Source organism: Pristis pectinata, chromosome 5 (genome assembly GCF_009764475.1).
Source record: "Pristis pectinata isolate sPriPec2 chromosome 5, sPriPec2.1.pri, whole genome shotgun sequence".
Lineage (NCBI taxonomy): Eukaryota > Metazoa > Chordata > Chondrichthyes > Rhinopristiformes > Pristidae > Pristis > Pristis pectinata.
The window spans coordinates 15543297-15560650 of NC_067409.1; the positions used below are offsets into that span (position 1 = coordinate 15543297).

General features: G+C 41.0%; 1 protein-coding gene across 1 annotated transcript in view; it reads right to left on the reverse strand.

The window, feature by feature from the left end:
• Positions 1–11365, reverse strand: part of cnpy1 (canopy FGF signaling regulator 1) — a 52883-nt gene extending 41518 nt beyond the window's left edge. Inside the window, exon 1 of the mRNA XM_052016224.1 lies at positions 10994–11365. Within this exon, the coding sequence (XP_051872184.1) occupies positions 10994–11099 (106 nt within the window). The 5' untranslated portion in view covers positions 11100–11365. The remainder of the gene's footprint in view (positions 1–10993) is intronic.
• Between the last annotated feature and the right edge of the window lie 5989 nt (positions 11366–17354).

The following is a 17354-nucleotide window of genomic DNA, read 5'->3' on the forward strand; positions in this document are numbered from 1 at the left end:
CTGTAGCCTTAAACAACCTTTCTCCCTACCACCAATTTGCATGTCATCCGCATACTTAGTCACATCTACAACAATGACATCCAAGTCAGTACAAACAAGGGTCCAGCACCCACCCCTGGTCACAGACTTACAATCAGAAAAGCAACCTTCCACCACCACCATCTACCTACCATCACCAAACAAATTTTGCATCTGCATCCAGTTAGCCAGCTTGCTTTGGATCTCATTTGCCCTAACCTTCTGTGCAGACCTTGTTGTCTAAATGGACTTTAGGGCATTTGACATCTACCACCCCACTTTCAATTTTCTTAGTTACTTCCTCAAAACAATCAATGACACCAAATTTCCCCCACACAAAGCAATATTGACCGTCTCTGATCAGCCAACATGATATACTATTGATGCAAGGTTCAAATGCAAGCTGCCTGTAATAAGTTTCCACAAATAGCAATATGATAATGGCCAAATAATAGCTGAGTGATGAAAATTTTGGCCGAACCACTGAGAATATTTGTACCACACTTGGAAATAATACCATAGGATCTTTATCATGCCCCCTTAGGATTTCATGTATTTCAGTTAGATCACCCCTCAGTTCTTCCATAGTCCAATGAATACAGATCTATTTTTATTAAGCAGTTTGTGCTAGGAGAATCCTACCAGCCCTGGAACCAGTCTCTTCTGGACCACCTCCAATGCAAACAAATTCTTTCTTAGAGGTGAAAACTGTACACAGATGGCCTTACCAACATCCATTTAAATGTAACAATACTTCCCCATTTTCAAACGCCAAAATCTTTCAATAAACCCCAGTATGCTATTCACCAATTCTTAGTCTCTATTCTCCTTTTCTGAAGATGCACTGCAGGAATTATAACACATTTAAAAATTGTGTGTCAATTGCCTTCCATTTGATTATACGGGGCAATGATCACACTTGGTAAATTGGTTTATTATTGTTACATGTACAAAGGTACAGTGAAAAACTTTGTTTTGTATGCCATCCATACAGATCATTTCATCACATCAGTGTATTGAGGTATTACAAGGGACAAGCAATAACAGAATACAGAATAGAATGTACATCAAAAGTAATCCTCTAAGTGTTATTTGACAAAAATAGAATGAATACAAAACCAATGGCTTTTCTTTTCTAGGGAAAGATCTCTGATTAATAAATTTCCAGTGTCGAGTGGGCACCTGTGGTATAAATGATAAGAAAAGCTCAAGAAACAAAGGGAAAGTGGCTAAAGAATAGGACAGGGGTCAGACTGGACCTTACAACATACAAAGGCAATAAGAACCATACTACAATAATGGATTATCTTATGGACTGTAAAAGATTTAACAATCATTAAATCAATTCCCAAAATTAAAAACATTCAAAAGACTAGAAGAAAGAAAAATTTATCTTTAGCCAACCAGTTATACAAACAGCACCACTGACCCAAAGTCAGTAACACCATTCTGCCCTGAGAAAGGATATGATATTTAAATAATGCAACTGAGAGGGTCCTCAGAAGAATCAAAGAGTACTACAACTCAAATACAACATCTTTAAACAGAATCACTTTTTTAAGATTCCCAACAAGTTATCCAAGAAGTGTCAATCCACTGTCTGTGAAAATACTCTCAGGTTACAGCATTTCAACACCTACCCCAAAGAACAGAAACACCAGGATGGAAACTCAAATCCAAGCAGTGCCTTGAGCTCTACTTGGTTCCTTTTACTTTGTTACCATCTGTCATTATTTCTCCAATGTTTCCTTGGAAGTTTCAGACAGGCATAAATGACACGTTTCAGACTGGAATTTATTTGATAATGAAAAATATTAACCCTTAAATATATTTTAAAATCTCAATTTTAGACTGCATTTATTTAACAGTAGTGACTTTCACTTAACAGATGGACGAGAAACAGCTAATGGCCATTATGACAGAAGGCACTTTCATCACAGTAGCTGAAGTACAGGAAAACCACCACTGGCTATTTCTAGAGGTGAAAGATTTTTTTTTGACAGTGATTTAATATCAAACACTCATCGAGAAAAAAATATTTGCAAAGTCAAAAGCAGAACTGCTCTGTTCTTATAATAGTTTTAGGAAGCTACCTATCTGGTAACTGAAAGCCAATCAAAAGGCATCCAATACCTCAAAGGGTTAAATGCACCACATGGAAATGCATTGTATTTTACCACCAACTGAAAGTCTTTAAGCTTCTATTCAAGAAAAGGAAACCTTTAGAAAATGGAGAATTATACACCAGAAAACACATATTGGTCAGCCATACAACTCAGTAAAATTTTTGTTGCACTGTAATGATAAAAGCAATTCAATGAAACTCAAATAAAATATGCCTTGAAAAAAGGTAGTGTAATATAAATCACCAAATTGGTCTGCTTCTGCAATAAAAACAGAAAATGCCAGAAACACTCAGCAAGTCAGGCAGCATCTGTGGAAAGAAAATGTTTCAGGTCTAGGACTCTTCGTCAGAATGGAGAAGAGGAAAATATTGTTCAGGAGGACAGAAGGCGGGGAAGGGATGGGTTGAACAAGGGAATACACCTGATTGGGCAAGTCCAAATGGATTAATGGTGGTAATTAGATCATGTTAAGCCATGTCTATGTCATCTCTTATCTGGTATGGTAGATGTCCAAGGTGGACCTGAACCACTTCCTGACAAGACAGAATGCACAATGTAGAGGGCAAGCATTTTTGTAGGTAATATTCAGTTTACATTTTTTATTAAACTTTCATTTTCCTTTCACTGGGATTTTGATTGCTGCAGAACTAGTGCAATGTGGAAAGAAAATGCTCAGCTATAATGCTGGTCCAGTCATCATGGTGAGCAGATAAAGGAATCAGCTTTTTTCTGCTTATAAATTTAGTAGGTTTATTTATTTTGTCTACAGACTCAAAATGCTAAATGCCAATGTTACAAGCTATGGAATAGCTAATCAGTACTCAAGAAAATGGAGATTACAAAGCACCAAAATCTATCCACGTTGATGTAAATGTAACCAAGTTGTACCTTAATTCACAAGATAAAATACCGCACAACACTGATGTCAACTACAAATAAAATTTAGGATTTTCCACTAATCACATGCAGGATATGCTTAACGCATCACACAACAGAAAAGCAACACTTGCAATGATTGTAAAGAATTTGCACCAACATGTATCCATTTTGTTGTTATACAATAAAACAATGAATCAAAGCTCTCTGTACACAAGAAGCCTACTTAACTAAAAGTTATCTACATATTTGCCATATTTAGTTTATTGTCAAATCATTGCTCCACAACAAATTCCCTCGAGTATTTTAAATTTTTTTCTTCCTTCAAATCACCAACACCTTTTGTCTCTTCAATTTGCTTTTGGTCTACCTCTAATTTAAATATCCTCAAACCATACCAGGCAAAGAAGACTCAATGGATAGTTAGCCTTCTTCTTTGCTGAATATCCTTTCTACAAGGGATCAATGGTGGCCTAATTCAAGTGAAACCTATCCCTTTACTTAAAAAGTAGTTCTCCTTCTCTCCCCCCACACATATGCCTTAAATCAAGTGGCCTGATTTTCAGCCTTTTTACTCTAATCTAGGACACAGCTTTTCACATTGTGTGACATGTATTCTACTCTTCTCTAGGTCATTGCTTTCTATGCGAACACCAATTGTAGGCAAACACTTTGCACAAACTAATTTAACACTGCCTAGCATATGGAAGCTAACACAATTTAAAACTTTCACTTAGTTTATTTAACTCATCCTATTCTTTAACGCCGTTAAGCTCTGGTGGATCTGTTTACCAAGATAACTACCTCTGAAGTGTGATTACCAAAATTCAATATAGTATTCCACGTGGATTTAATAAATGCTGTGTTGATCTGACATATTTCACCACATTGCAAAAAATGTTCGCACTGATTTTGTAACTGAATTTTAATAGTGAAATTCAGCTACCATTCATTCTGCTTCGAGACATAGCAGGGAAGAACAACCTGCATATGAGGAGGTGCAGTCAATAAGCCTTATAATAATGCAACTCCTTGAAAATCAATAAAAAAAGACTGCAAATGCTGGGTATCTGAAACAGCAACTGAAAATGCCAGAAGCACTCAGCAGGTCAGGCAGCATTTGTGGGAAGAGAAAGAGCATGTTTTTCTGTCTATGCTGTAGATTTTCTGCACTGATGAAGGAAATGAGGTTACAATTTTCTCAGCATTGTTGAATAATCAATTTGTTGCCCAATTTAACTATGGAACAGAATTAAGGCTAGAAGGACACAGTTCATCAGCCAAACAATACCAAAAAACTACAAATTAAAATGAAAGCTGTTGATCAGCATCAGATAAAAAGGACAAACCAGCAACTCCTTCCTTATCTTGCTACTCCCCTCCTTCCACCAACATTAAAACTTTTAGATTAAAACAGAGGGGAGGGGAAAGGATGAAATGCAAGTCCCAAAGCTATCTGGAAGTAGCATGCAGAAACAAGGGAAATGGACAACTTAAAATACTTAAGGTAACCTTTCGTGGCTTCAAAACAGAAATAATACAAAGTATTTTTTCCCAAGTAAAACTGGGGCCAGAGATCGGAGTATTGCAAATACAACCATCCTTTGTTTCCTAGCCGAGATTTTTCTCAATTACCATCCAACTATCTGTTATTACCCTGCTACTATTTGAGGGAATTTGTTGTGTACAAGCTGGCTATCAGCCTTCCAACCTTTCATAATTAATTCACTGTCTGCAAAATGCTTTCGGACCTCCAAAAGTTGTGAAAGGAACTATGCAAATACAAGTCTTTTGTATGGGCTTCATTTTAAAGCAACTTCAATGGTAGCAACATTTGAAGTATGCACAACTGCTGTTTAAACAAGAAATTGTACAAAAAACTAAGTTATTCCACAGCTTTTGTTTCTTGTACCATAGCTCCAGCATAATCAAAATGGTGGTGTTGGCAGGGTGGTGCAGGATGGAAAAAAATCATCTAGCAAGAAGATCATGCATTTAAAGTTATTTTTGCTTCAAAGTAACAGTCACAAGCTTAGTTTTGTGTGTTCATAATTCAAAGTGTATAATTAGCATGTGCTATTTGTTTTTGAAATTCTATCCCATTGATGTAGTTAAAAAGTAAAATTTTAACTGTTGAAAAGAGGAACACAGGAATAATTTTGAAACGTTTTAAGTGCATGTGAATACAATTAGAAGAAATGTTCATTATGAAGCCTTTCAAACCAAAAGAAGTGCACAGATCTGTAATGGAAATTAGCAGCCAATATTTTGCCGTGCAAGTAGTGTCCCTCTGTAACAACTCCACACATTAACTGGGAGAAAGCAGTCATTACAGCATGGCAAGTTTACAAAGGTGGTTTCTGTTTTAATTATAAATGTGAAAAAATTGCCAGTAACTATCTAGTGTATTTAAACCAGCATGGTTTCATTAGTTTAAAAGCAAATGTAGACTATACGCAGTGGAATTGGTTGAAATTCAAATTCTCAATTTTTGAACTAATTACAATAGTGGCACATACCATTGCAAAATTTCAAATGCTCACGAATTCACACCTTAGCAATAGTTCGTTGAAATGTCCCAAATAAGTGTTAATATTTAACCTCAACAAATGTGCATAAAATTAATGAGTTTAAATGTCACTAAAATTAGGTACACATGATCTTGATACAAGGACAAATGAAACAAACAGAATTTGACTCTACATTTGAAAAGCATTTGCAAGATAGTTAAGCTACACTTCATGTTCCTGTTACCTCGATCTGCCAAAAATAGTGGCAACCAAGTTTATAATGATAATTTAGAAAGACTGGTTAAATTAAAAACATTTTGCACAAAATTTGTCCATATCTTTTCTCAATACATGACAAAACCCAGGCTACAAAAGTTTAATAAAAAGTCAAAGGCTAAAATTATACTGGCAGGTAAAGTAAAGGAGAATCCCAAAGAGATTCCATAAGTATATTAAGGTCAAAATAGTAACTAGGGAGAGAATAGTTCCCTTCAGGATCAGTGTGTTTGTCCACGTGTGGAGCCACAGGCGATGGGCGAGGCCTTAAATGAATACTTCTGTATTGTGGAGGGTCGTGACTGTCATGTGACAGCACTACCCACTACCTGGTCAGAAGACCAACCACTGCAAATCAAGGTTTGGTTTGGTCCCGTCCCGCCCCACACCTGACCATTGGCCCCTTTAAGTACCTTTGTACTTGGCCTTGAGCCATTGGCCTTCGTAATCAATTAGTCCTTGCTGGCACCGAGCCATTGGCCCCCTGTAAATTACCTAGGCTGGACCCACCAGCCCTATAAAGGGCGCCACATGTGCTCAGCTCACTCTCTCTTGCCACCTTTGAGGGACCACCCTGCTTTGCTCCAGACTGAGTACCGTGGAATAGCACTGGAGAAATCTTTGAGGTGTGCACTGTTAAAGGGTTGGGAGTGTTTTAGTTAGTGTCCCTAGTAGCACAGAGCTGTGCCTCCACTGAGTGAAGGGGTGGCAGGTATCATATTGTTCTTCCTTGATTGTAGGTACTAGTTTGTTTTGAGTGTGTGTGTATTTTATCCCAGTGCAATTTTCCCACACTTGCTATAAATTGTGTGTGTTATTCCTGTTACCATTTTCCCACACTTGTCTTTTGTAAATAAAATCATTTACTGCCAGACTGTGTTCAGAGTCCTTGCTTTTGAGATCCATCGAATCTGTTTTCTCACTCACAACTTCTCAGCTGTATTTACTGTGGAGAAGGTCATGGAAGCTGGGGAATTCAGGTAAGAGTGATGTCCTGAAACATATTGGTATTACAAAAGAGGTGTTGGTAGTCTTGAGGTGCATAAAGGTGGATAAATCTCCAGGACCTGACCAAGTGCATCCTCAGACATTGTGGGAATCAAGGGAAGAAGTTGCTGGGGGCTTAGCAGAGATTTTTGTACCTTTCTTAGCCACAGCTGAGTTACCAGAAGACTGGAGGATGGCCAATATTCTGCCTTTATTTAAAGAAGGGTTCCTAGGACAAGCCAGGGAATTGTAGGTCAGTGAGCCCAACATCAGTGGGAAAGTTACTGGAGGGGATTCTGAGGGACAGGATCTACTTGCATTTGGAAAAACAAAGAATGATTAGGAATAGTCAGCAAGGCTTTGTGGGAAATAGCATCTCATTTTTGCTCTCGTCTTTTAAAGGAGGTGACCAAGAGGATTGATGAGGCACGGTGGCAGATGTTGTCAAATGAACTTTAGCGAGACTTTTGACAAGGTCCCACATGATAGGCTGGTCTGGAAGGTTCAATCACATGGAATCCAGGGTGAACTAGCCAAATGGATACAAAACTGGGTAGGTGGTAGGAGTCAGAGCATAGTAGTGGAGGGTTACTTTTCAGATCAGAGGCCACAGTGATCTATGCTGCATCCCCTGCTACTTACTAACCATGCTCCTGCATTCTCATCTAAGTCATTAACCTTGATGACAAACAACAGGGGATGAAATTAGCATGGTTAGTAAGTAACTTACACAGTAGTTGGTATCTGGAATGAGCTGCCAGAGGAGATGGAGGCAGGAGCAGTAACAACATCCAAGGGGCATCTGGATAGGTACTGAAATGAGCAAAGGCATAGAATGATATGAATTCATGTAGGAAGTAACAGTAGTATAGGCAAGCATGACGGTTGGCATAGATGCATTTGGACAAAGCCTGTTTCTCACTGTCTCCCAAACCAAATATGACCCATTTATGACCTAGTTTCTGTCTGGTAACAATTGTTCACTCATGCTGACATAGCTCCCAATATGCTGAGCTCTAATTCTGTCTAATAATCTTGTGTGTAGCACCTACATGCCATCTGAAAATTCAAAAACACAGTATCAATTGATTATTCTACCAGTTTGAAACCTCAAGTGATTCCAGCATTATTTCCCTTTCATAAACCCATTTTCACAATGCCAGATCCTGATTGTTAACTGTTGCCATGTTCTCAATAATAAATCCCAGTATTTTCTCTACTAATAATTGGTCTGTCATTAAGTTTTCTGTCTGTTAAACACTTGCAGCCTTCCAATCCATGGGAACTATGAGAAAATAGAACACTACAGCACAGTACAGGCCCATCGGCCCACAATGTTGTGCCAACATTTTATCCTGCTCTAAGACCTATCTAGCCCTTCCCTCCCACATTACCCTCCATTCCTGTATCATTCATGTGTCTAGGAGTCACTTAAATGTCCCTAATGTATCTGCCCCCACCTCTGCTGGCAGGGTGTTCCACACACCCACCACTCGCTTAAAAAAAACTCACCCCTGACAGCCCCTTTATACTTTCCTCCAATCACCTTAAAACCCACGGAACTTTGGAAGATAAAGGTACATCCACAATTTTTATAATCACATCCTTCTAAACCCTAGGATGAGGTTATCTGGTCCTAGAGGTTTTTCACTTTTTAATTCCACTAATTTTCTAACACATCTCTTTAAGCTGCTTATTTTCTCTAAAATGTGTAGTTCCCACTGTTTCTGGGAGATTTGTGTCTTGTGTGAAGACAAAGTTTGTTTAATTTCCCTATAGTTCTGTAGTTAGCAATTAGTGTAACGCCATTACAGCAGCAGCAACCTGGGTTCAATTTCAGCTACTGTATGTAATGAGTTTATAAGTTCTCCCTGTGTCTGCGTGGGTTTCTTTCAGTTGCTCTGGTTTCCTCTCACATTCCAAAGACATATGGGTTAGGAAGTTCTGGGCATGCTATGCTGGCACCAGAAGCATGGTGTCACTTGTGGGCTGCCCTCAAAACAATACGCAAAAGATGTATTTCACTGTTTTGATGTATATGTGACTAATAAAGATATCTTATCCTATCAGTCTGTATAGGACCCCACAAGTTACTTCACTTATTGTAAAGCACTGAACTCAAATAAGATGCTTTTAGCTACTTGTTAAACTGGCGATCAAGGTTGAAGCGCTTCTTCTAAAAGAAAAGGGCATCTTTCAACAATACTCTCAACCAATGAAATACAAATGGAACTTTTGTCAATCTGAAATGTTAACTGCTTCCCTCTCCACAAATGGTGTCTAACCTGCTGAGGCACCAGCATTGTGTGTTTGATTTAAAACTTTCAGCATCTGTAGGTTTATTTGTGGAGGATAAACAATGTGTTTTGAAAACAAAATTCAACCTTGGGCACTGACAGCTGTGGCACCATTCAGCTTAACCAAAAGGAGAACTCAGTTCTCTCTGGCTGGTTACAATATCAAAAGGCATCCCTTAAAAAAATTTTTTATCCCCATTCATTGTCAAGCCCTCCCAATGCGTCCAAGAGCAATTGTGTCACCTCAATGATTTTAGTTGCCACCCCATCACTGATATCCCCCCACACCTCCCTTCCTTTGCAACTTGCTTTCTCACTTTTCCAGTTCTGTTAAAGAGTCATTGAATTGAAAGGGCAACCACTTATCTCTCCAAATGTTACTTGGCCTGCTGAATATCCCCAGGATTTTCTATTTTTATCCCTTCTGAAGGCACTGATCATGCCACTTCCACCATTCTCAGAGTGAATTCCAAATCATAACTTCGACATCATAGATCTTCCTGAAACCCATCTTACATCCTTTGCACAATGTTTTAACACTGTTTTCTCATCCTTGAGGCACTATATCAAATACATGAGACGTTGCATCAAGGCGGCAACATTTATCAAAGATCCCTACCATTCAGGCTATACATGTTGGATTTGACTGTTTTAAGTAGTTATTTTTTAAACATACATAGTGTTTAATACACCTCAAGTGGCTGCACAAGGAATGGCCGCTTCCGAGCTTATTGTTTCGTTCATCAGGTGAATACACGTTTTCTCATTGGTTCGTTTGACCACAGGTATCTAATAGGTTTCCTGATTGGACTATTGTAAGCTAAGGAGTACTTCTTATCTCAGGAATAAAAGGTGTCATTTTTTGTTAATCACTCTCTTGCTCTCTTTCCTCCCACCCCTCAAGCCCTAGCTCATCTTTAGTTCCTTTTGTCTCGGTTCATCTCCTGGTAGTAAAGCTACTGCCATGTGCTCTGTGACTGTTTGTTTGTTTTAAAGTTCTCCAAAAAAATTTTGTGAAGCACCAAGTCATTTTCAACTCATTCCTGGACTCCTGAAAGAACCTGCAGATTTGAAAATAACCGGATCCGACAGCCATCTTCTCGCAGCTACCATCAAGTGGGGGGGTACAGAAGCCTGCAGTCCCACACCACCAGATTCAAGAACAGCTACTTCCCTTCATCCATTCAGTTCTTGACCCAACCTGCACAATAATCACTACCTCAATATAGCCACATTATGATTATTTTGATCACTTTGCACTCCAATGGACTTTGTTTTTATTGTTCTAATTGCATTCTTTCTTGCAAAAATTGTGTACAATTTATGTTAGATTTGATTTTCTTGTGAATGTTGCTTATCTGATGCTGTGTGCCTGTGATGCTGCTGATGCAAGTTTTTCATTACACCTGCGCATATGACAAACTCAACTTTTGAATTGACCCACAAGAAATTCTGCAGATGCTGGAATCTGGAGCAATACACACAAAAAGTGCTGGAGGAACTCGGCAGGTCAGGCAGCATCTACGGGGAGAAATAAACAGTCAACGTTTCGGGTCAAGACCCTTCATTGTGATGACGTTTGGTGCGGAAACACTTCAACTATTCATTTCTCATCATAGATGATGCCTGACCTGCTGAGTTCCTCCAGCATTTCTTGTGTGTTGTTTCGACTTGACCCATTAGTTAAAGGGAAATAACTTGTCCCCATGTCTCCTGTGTCAACCAGCCATGGTGCTGTCCACCACACACCCCACCAACAAGGTCAACATATAGGGACCAACCTCCCCCCCCCCGCCCCCAAATGTCCCAACCTCCCCCTCCCACCACCACGCCGCCCCCAAATGTCCCAACCAACAGGGTCGCCACACAGGGACCAACCTCCCCCCTTGGTTTAATCACTCACCTCCACAGTACACTTCCGCGTCCCTCTCCGCGCGTGCCCGCGTGGGGCAGAGCGCGAGCAGCCCCGCGAGCACCAGCGCGACGTCCCACCGCGGCGGCGAGCCCATGGCTGATCCCCGCGCTGCCAACCGCCTCCCACAGCCGAGCGGGCGGTCCGGTGCGCTCGGAGCCCGATGCCGGCCACAGAGCGAAAAGTTTCTCTCCACCCCCTGGCCGCGTCCAGGTCCGCTCCGAGCCGCCCTATTTATGAAGTAACTAGTCACCCTCCCTCCCTCGAGTTAATATTTAAATCACCGGGTTCGCGGACTTCAAGGCAACCCGAGGCAGCGAGAGGCCGCCGGCCTAATAGCGCCGCCTCCACCCCGACATCAGCCCCGCCCACTCGTCCCGGCCAGCGGACCTGCCTCCCCCTGCATGCAGCCTGCGAACGTTGCCACGTCGGTCCATCGTCATCCGCGCGTGAGCTGCGTCACGCCTCCCGCCCGCCGCCTCTCGGCCAGTGAGAAGCGGCCGCGTGCGAGCCCGGGTGACCGCCCTCCTCGGCGTGAGCCAATGAGGAGCGGGATGGGGCGGCGCCGGTGAAGACAGACAGTCTGGAGCGGGTCGGCGGAGACTGTCGTGGCGTCGTTCGAGGTTTGAGTGTAGTTGGCAGAAGTGACCAAAGGACGTTGTTATTGCATCGATACCTCTCTCCACACCCGATACTTTCTCCTGTGACAGTCAGACGTGCAGCATTTTGTCACAGTTTCCGAGAGTTATGCAGCACAGAAACTGGTCCTTCGGCCCAACTTGTCCATGCCGACCAAGTTGTCTTCCTGAGCTAATCCCACTTCCTTGCATTTCGCCCACATCCTTCTGAACGTTTCCTATCCATGTACCTGTCCAAACGTCTTAAAGTTTGTAATTGCACCATCCTCTACCACTTCCTCTGGCAGCTCGTTCCCCCTGTACCCACCACAAATTTATATGTTGTACTTAACCTTGCAGCTCCTCCCTCACTGCTCTTTTGGAACAAGATGGGGCCGGAGCGCGCTGACTCGTTGCAAGCTGCTCTCTGCAGATCTACTCATTACCAATACCAATAAACAGCCCTTCCAGGAGAGATGGAGATTGACATCCACCTCTTCGAACCTCATCTATAGCATTCACTCCTCTCTATGTGGCCTCTTCTACATCAGCAAGAGGAAGTGTAGGCTAGGCAACCATGTTGCAGAGCACCTGTGCTCTGTCGACAATGGCTATCTTGTACTTCTGGTTGCATGCCATTTCAACTCTCAGTTGCCACATCAACCTGTCTGCCCTCTACCTTCTCCACTGCCAAGGTGAAATGCAAACTGAAGGAATAATACCTCATTCAATCTGGATAGCCTGCAACCCAATAGTATGAACATTGAATTTTACAATTTCAGGTAACCCACTACCCCTTTGTTTCTTGCCCACTCCTACCCATCCACCTTTGTTCTCACTTTGTTGTTGTTTTCCATTCCCCTTACTGCCTGGCAACCCAGCCTGTTACCTAGATTTGTTATCCCCACCCCCCCCCCAGGTTATATCTGCCCAAAACCCCACAAATTGATCTACCTGGGTTTCTTCTCCCTTGGCCAACCCTTCCTGTCTCCTCCCCCATCTGCCCATCATGCTTCCCTTATCTGGTTCCCCAGAACCTTCCAGCCTCTGCCTCTACCCTTCTTCCTCCCATCCCCCAACCTGGCCCCATCTGCCCATTGTTTTTTCTTTATCTGTGTCCACATATCACCCACCAGCATCTGTCTCTAAACCCCCCTCCCCCTACCCGGCTCCATATGCCTATCGTCTCCCACCTCACCTGATTCTACCTATCACCTGTGAGCACCTGACTCACCCTGCCTCACCTCTTTTTCCTGGCTATGTCCCCTCTACACTCTGGTCCTGATTCAGGGCCTCAATCCAAATGTTAACCATCCCTTTGACTCCACAGATGCTGCTTGACCCACCCAGATCCTCCAGTAGTTTTTTGCTCCAAATTCCAGCATCTGCATTCTTTTGTGTCAGGAAAATATTGCTGATGGCTGAGGATCTGACATAAAAGTAGTAAATGCTGCAAAGGAGAAACTGGCCACATAGCATCAAGGAGAGTTGAGCAGTTAACCTTCTGTCCATATCTCTTCTCGACCTCGTACTCATTGCACCATTCAATATCATGGCTAATCCTCCGCTTAAAATCCACTTTCCTGCCTGAATTCCCTTTACCCTGATTGCCTTCGTGCCCAAAAGTACATGAACCATAGTGTTGAATATACTAATTTTTCACAGTGCTCCAAGGAAAATAATTCCAACCTTGTAAGTGAAGGAATTGCCTCAGTCCCAAATGTCTACCCCATTATCCTAAAACACCCTCTGATTCTCGACTCTAGTGCAAACATCGCTCACAGAATCTTGCATGTCTCAATTAGATAACTCATCATTACTCTAAATTCGGTTGAGTATCATCTAAGCTTCCTCAAATTGCCCTTTATAGAACAACCCCCTCATACCAAGAATCAATCCAGTGAATCCACACTAAGCCGGATTCAAAACGGCCTAATATCCCAAGTTACTTTTTTATTGCAGAACTTCATTGTACTTAATTACATATGGAATGAAAACTTTTTTTTAATAAAACAATGAAATATGACGTTACTATTGATTTGGGAGACTCTAGGATATACTTGTAATTTTCACAGTTTTTTCTTATTCGTTTTATTTAGTGTTACGAGCCAGGTTGCTATTTGGTGAATGTCCCTTTAAGGCACCTGGACAGTAGAGTAGTTGTGTGTGTGGTGTCATCATGACAGCAAGACAATACAACGTGCTGGCTGTTTTGCTCAGTGAGAGTCAGTGAGTCGGAGGAGAGAGAGAAAGAGAGAGAGCGACACTGACTGCTGGTCTCCGTAACAATGGATGAAGAACAATAGCTACGTCTGTCACTACAATCCATGTATGGATTTTTGGAGCAATCAAGTGGAGTCCACTTTGTCGTTAACCTGTGGTGAGAAACAGGTAATTCTGTGGGCGTCCACGTATCGAATGCCTTTGGGGTGGCAGACACTTCGGAACAAAGCCATGGAGATCATCGGAGATTGAGGTGTCATATGGGTTCCATTGTGGAACATGTGGATTTCATAATTTCTCTCTACATTCTCTCTACATTTTCTCTTCAGTCAACGGTGGTTTTGCAAAAGCCTTTGCTCACGTTTCACCTTACGGCTTGCTGAACTGAACTTTGAGAACTATTCCTAGACTTGGAGTTTGGGAATTTGCCACACACACATTTTGAGTTTAGTTTTGGGGATTCTGTTTGATATCTGACGTTTTTACTTTTCTTATTACAAGTAGTTATTAACAAAATAGTTTTCAACACTTGTACATGACTCGGTGTGTTTCTATTGTTGCTGGTACATAACAAAATTGGGGGCTCGTCCAGGATTTGAACCCAGGACCACTTGCACCCCAAGTGAGAATCATACCCCTAAACCAACTTCTAATGTTGCTGGTATGTAACTGGTATGCTGGTCTTAACTTTTTACCTCTCCAGAACTAAGGGAAGTTGTAAACTTTGCAAAGTACAGAAATACAGGAATAAAATCATCTTTCAGCATTTCTAAGCTTTGCTAGATTGTTTAGTGTTAATTATATTAGTATTATAATAATTTTATTTCTACACTTTGAGTTAGGGAATAGATAAACTTTATTTTACAATTGGCAACCTTATCCTCAGGTCTTCCGTTGCACCATAAACCACAGAAACTGAAAACAAGCTTGTGCTCAGGTTAAAAACCAGATAAGAGAGGATCAAGGTCTGTGCTGATCTCAGAACTTCTGTGCTTGATGGATTTCTCCCAATTCTAAGTTTTGGGTTTTTAACTTCGGGGTTTTGGTCATTCTTAGAATTAGCGTCAATAGCGTCAAGAGATACAGCAAACAGTTGAGCAGAAGCACCAGAAATGGACCTGTGGCTTCTATCCAATGACTAATGTAATTTGTAATTATATTTTGTAAACCACTACTTGTTAAGTCTCATTTTTGCTTTAAAATAAGCATTAAAGTTTACCGATATAGACAGCTTTGAACCATTCAACAGAGATTATAAAGTAATTAAGTGTTTATTGCAGTGCTGAGCCTGACCTAGCTGATTAACAGCTATTAATATATTTTGATATTTATGAAATCCTAATGTCAGCCTGGTTGGGAGCCTTCTTGGCTTTGGAAAGAAAACCTTACTGGGGTGAGGTGCAGGACATGGCAGACAGCCAGCGATAGTGTGGCAACTCATTAATGACAGAATCAAGACACAGAAATTCTGCAGATGCTGGAATCTGGAACAATACATAAAAAGTGCAGGATCCATTATGACACATAAGGGATATAAATATAGGTGGAGTACGTAAAATGCCAGCAGCTTATGTGGGCAAATGGTGGACAGTAACTGGAAACTAAGAATTATGATCTGGGCTGCTTGCTAATCCAACTCCAGACAGCAATCACGGCTGGAATTGAGCTCCAGGAACTGAGCAAATGAGGAGATAAAAACAGGGAGTTTGATTTAAAAAAAGGAGACATCTAGAAGATCCCATGGAGCCCGTTTTGAAAATGCAAACTTGTCTCAGATTTGAGGTAAATCATATAAATTGTAAGTTACCTCTCTGAGCTGCAGGGTGAATTGAATCACCGAACTGCCATTATAAGAGCTGTAACCATGCTCAGATCCTATGTTAAATTATTCATTGGATTGATTTGGTACACAAGGCTGCCAGTTACCACAATACTATTTGTCAGAGTAGTGACAGTGGTGTTTTGGATCCAAACCTAGTTAGTGCAATGTCAGTAGTAGAGAAAATGCTGGAATCTATGATAAAAGTTGTAACTACTGAACACCTTGAAAGGAATAATTGGACTGAGCAGATAATAAAATTGAAGAGAATCAGTATGGATTTGTGAAAGAAATATTAGACTGGTATTCTTTGGGGATGTGACTAGCAGAACAGATAAGGGGGAGGCAGTGGATGTGGTATATTTGGATTTTTAGAAGCCTTTTTCGATAAGATCCACACATGAGTTGGTATCTTTTTCCCAACTAGAGGGCATGCATTTAAGATGAGAGGGGGAAAGTTCAAAGGAGATGTGTAGGGCAAGTTTTTTTTACACAGAGAGTGGTGTGTGCCTGGAACGCGCTGCCAGGGGCGGCGGTGGAAGCAGATACGATACAGGCATTTAAGAATCTCTAAGATGAGCACATGAATATGCCGAGAATGGAGGGATATGGACCATGTGCAGGCAGAAGGGATTAGCTTAATTAAGTGTCATTAGCTTAATTAGTTCGACACAACATCATGAGCTGAAGGGCCCATTCCTGTGCTGTACATGTATATGAGTATACCTTGAATCAGAATAAGAGCAGGGAAAATAGTAACAGGGAAAAATTGAAGGCTCTTCAGCTGAATGCTTGCATCATTTCTTAAAAAGATAATTGAATTAATGGCATAAATGGGTATAGCCATTGTGAGAAGTGTTTGTAAAGTGAATGAAGTTAGAAGTTAAGTATTCCAAGAATACTTTTAGGAAAGATAGGCAAAATGGATAAGCAGGAGGGGTTGGCCTGATCAAAAGAATGTGATAAAGGCCGTCAAGGAAAAGAAACTTTGCTTGGAAAACAAAGAAGTGAAATGAATTTGGGCGGAGCTAAGAAACAGCAAGGTGAGAAAATATGGGTGGTAGTTGTTTAGAGGCACAAAGATATTGTAATTAAGACAGCGTAAATAAGGAAATTGGAAGTACAAATAATAAGGGTAATAAAATGATCTTGGGAGACTTTACACAGTGACTGGGCGAGGCAAATTAGCAGGAGCGATGTGGAGGCTGAATTAATGGATTGTATAAGAGATAATTTTCTATATCAGTATTTGAAGAACCAAGAGGGAGCAGTACTTTTTTAGATCTAGTATTGTGCAGCAAGAAAGAGTTAATTAATAATCTGGTAATTACGGATTCTTGAGGTAAGAGTGATCATGATATAATCGAACTTTATACAAAGAGTGAAAGTGATTTGGTTCATGGAACTCAGAACACAGGAGAGTACATCACAGGAAAAGGCCCTTCGGCCCACAATGTCTGTGCCAACTCTGATGCCAATTTAAACTGCACATCTGCCTGCACATTGTCTATATCCCTGCCTGTTCATGTATCTATCCAAACGCCTCTTAAACATTGCTATCATGTATCTGCTTTGACTGCTTCTCCTAGCAGTGTATTCCAGGCACCAATAACTCGATGTATAAAAAACTTGCCACATAAATCTGCTTTAAACTTTCCTCCTCTCACCTTAAACCTATGCCCTCTAGTATTCG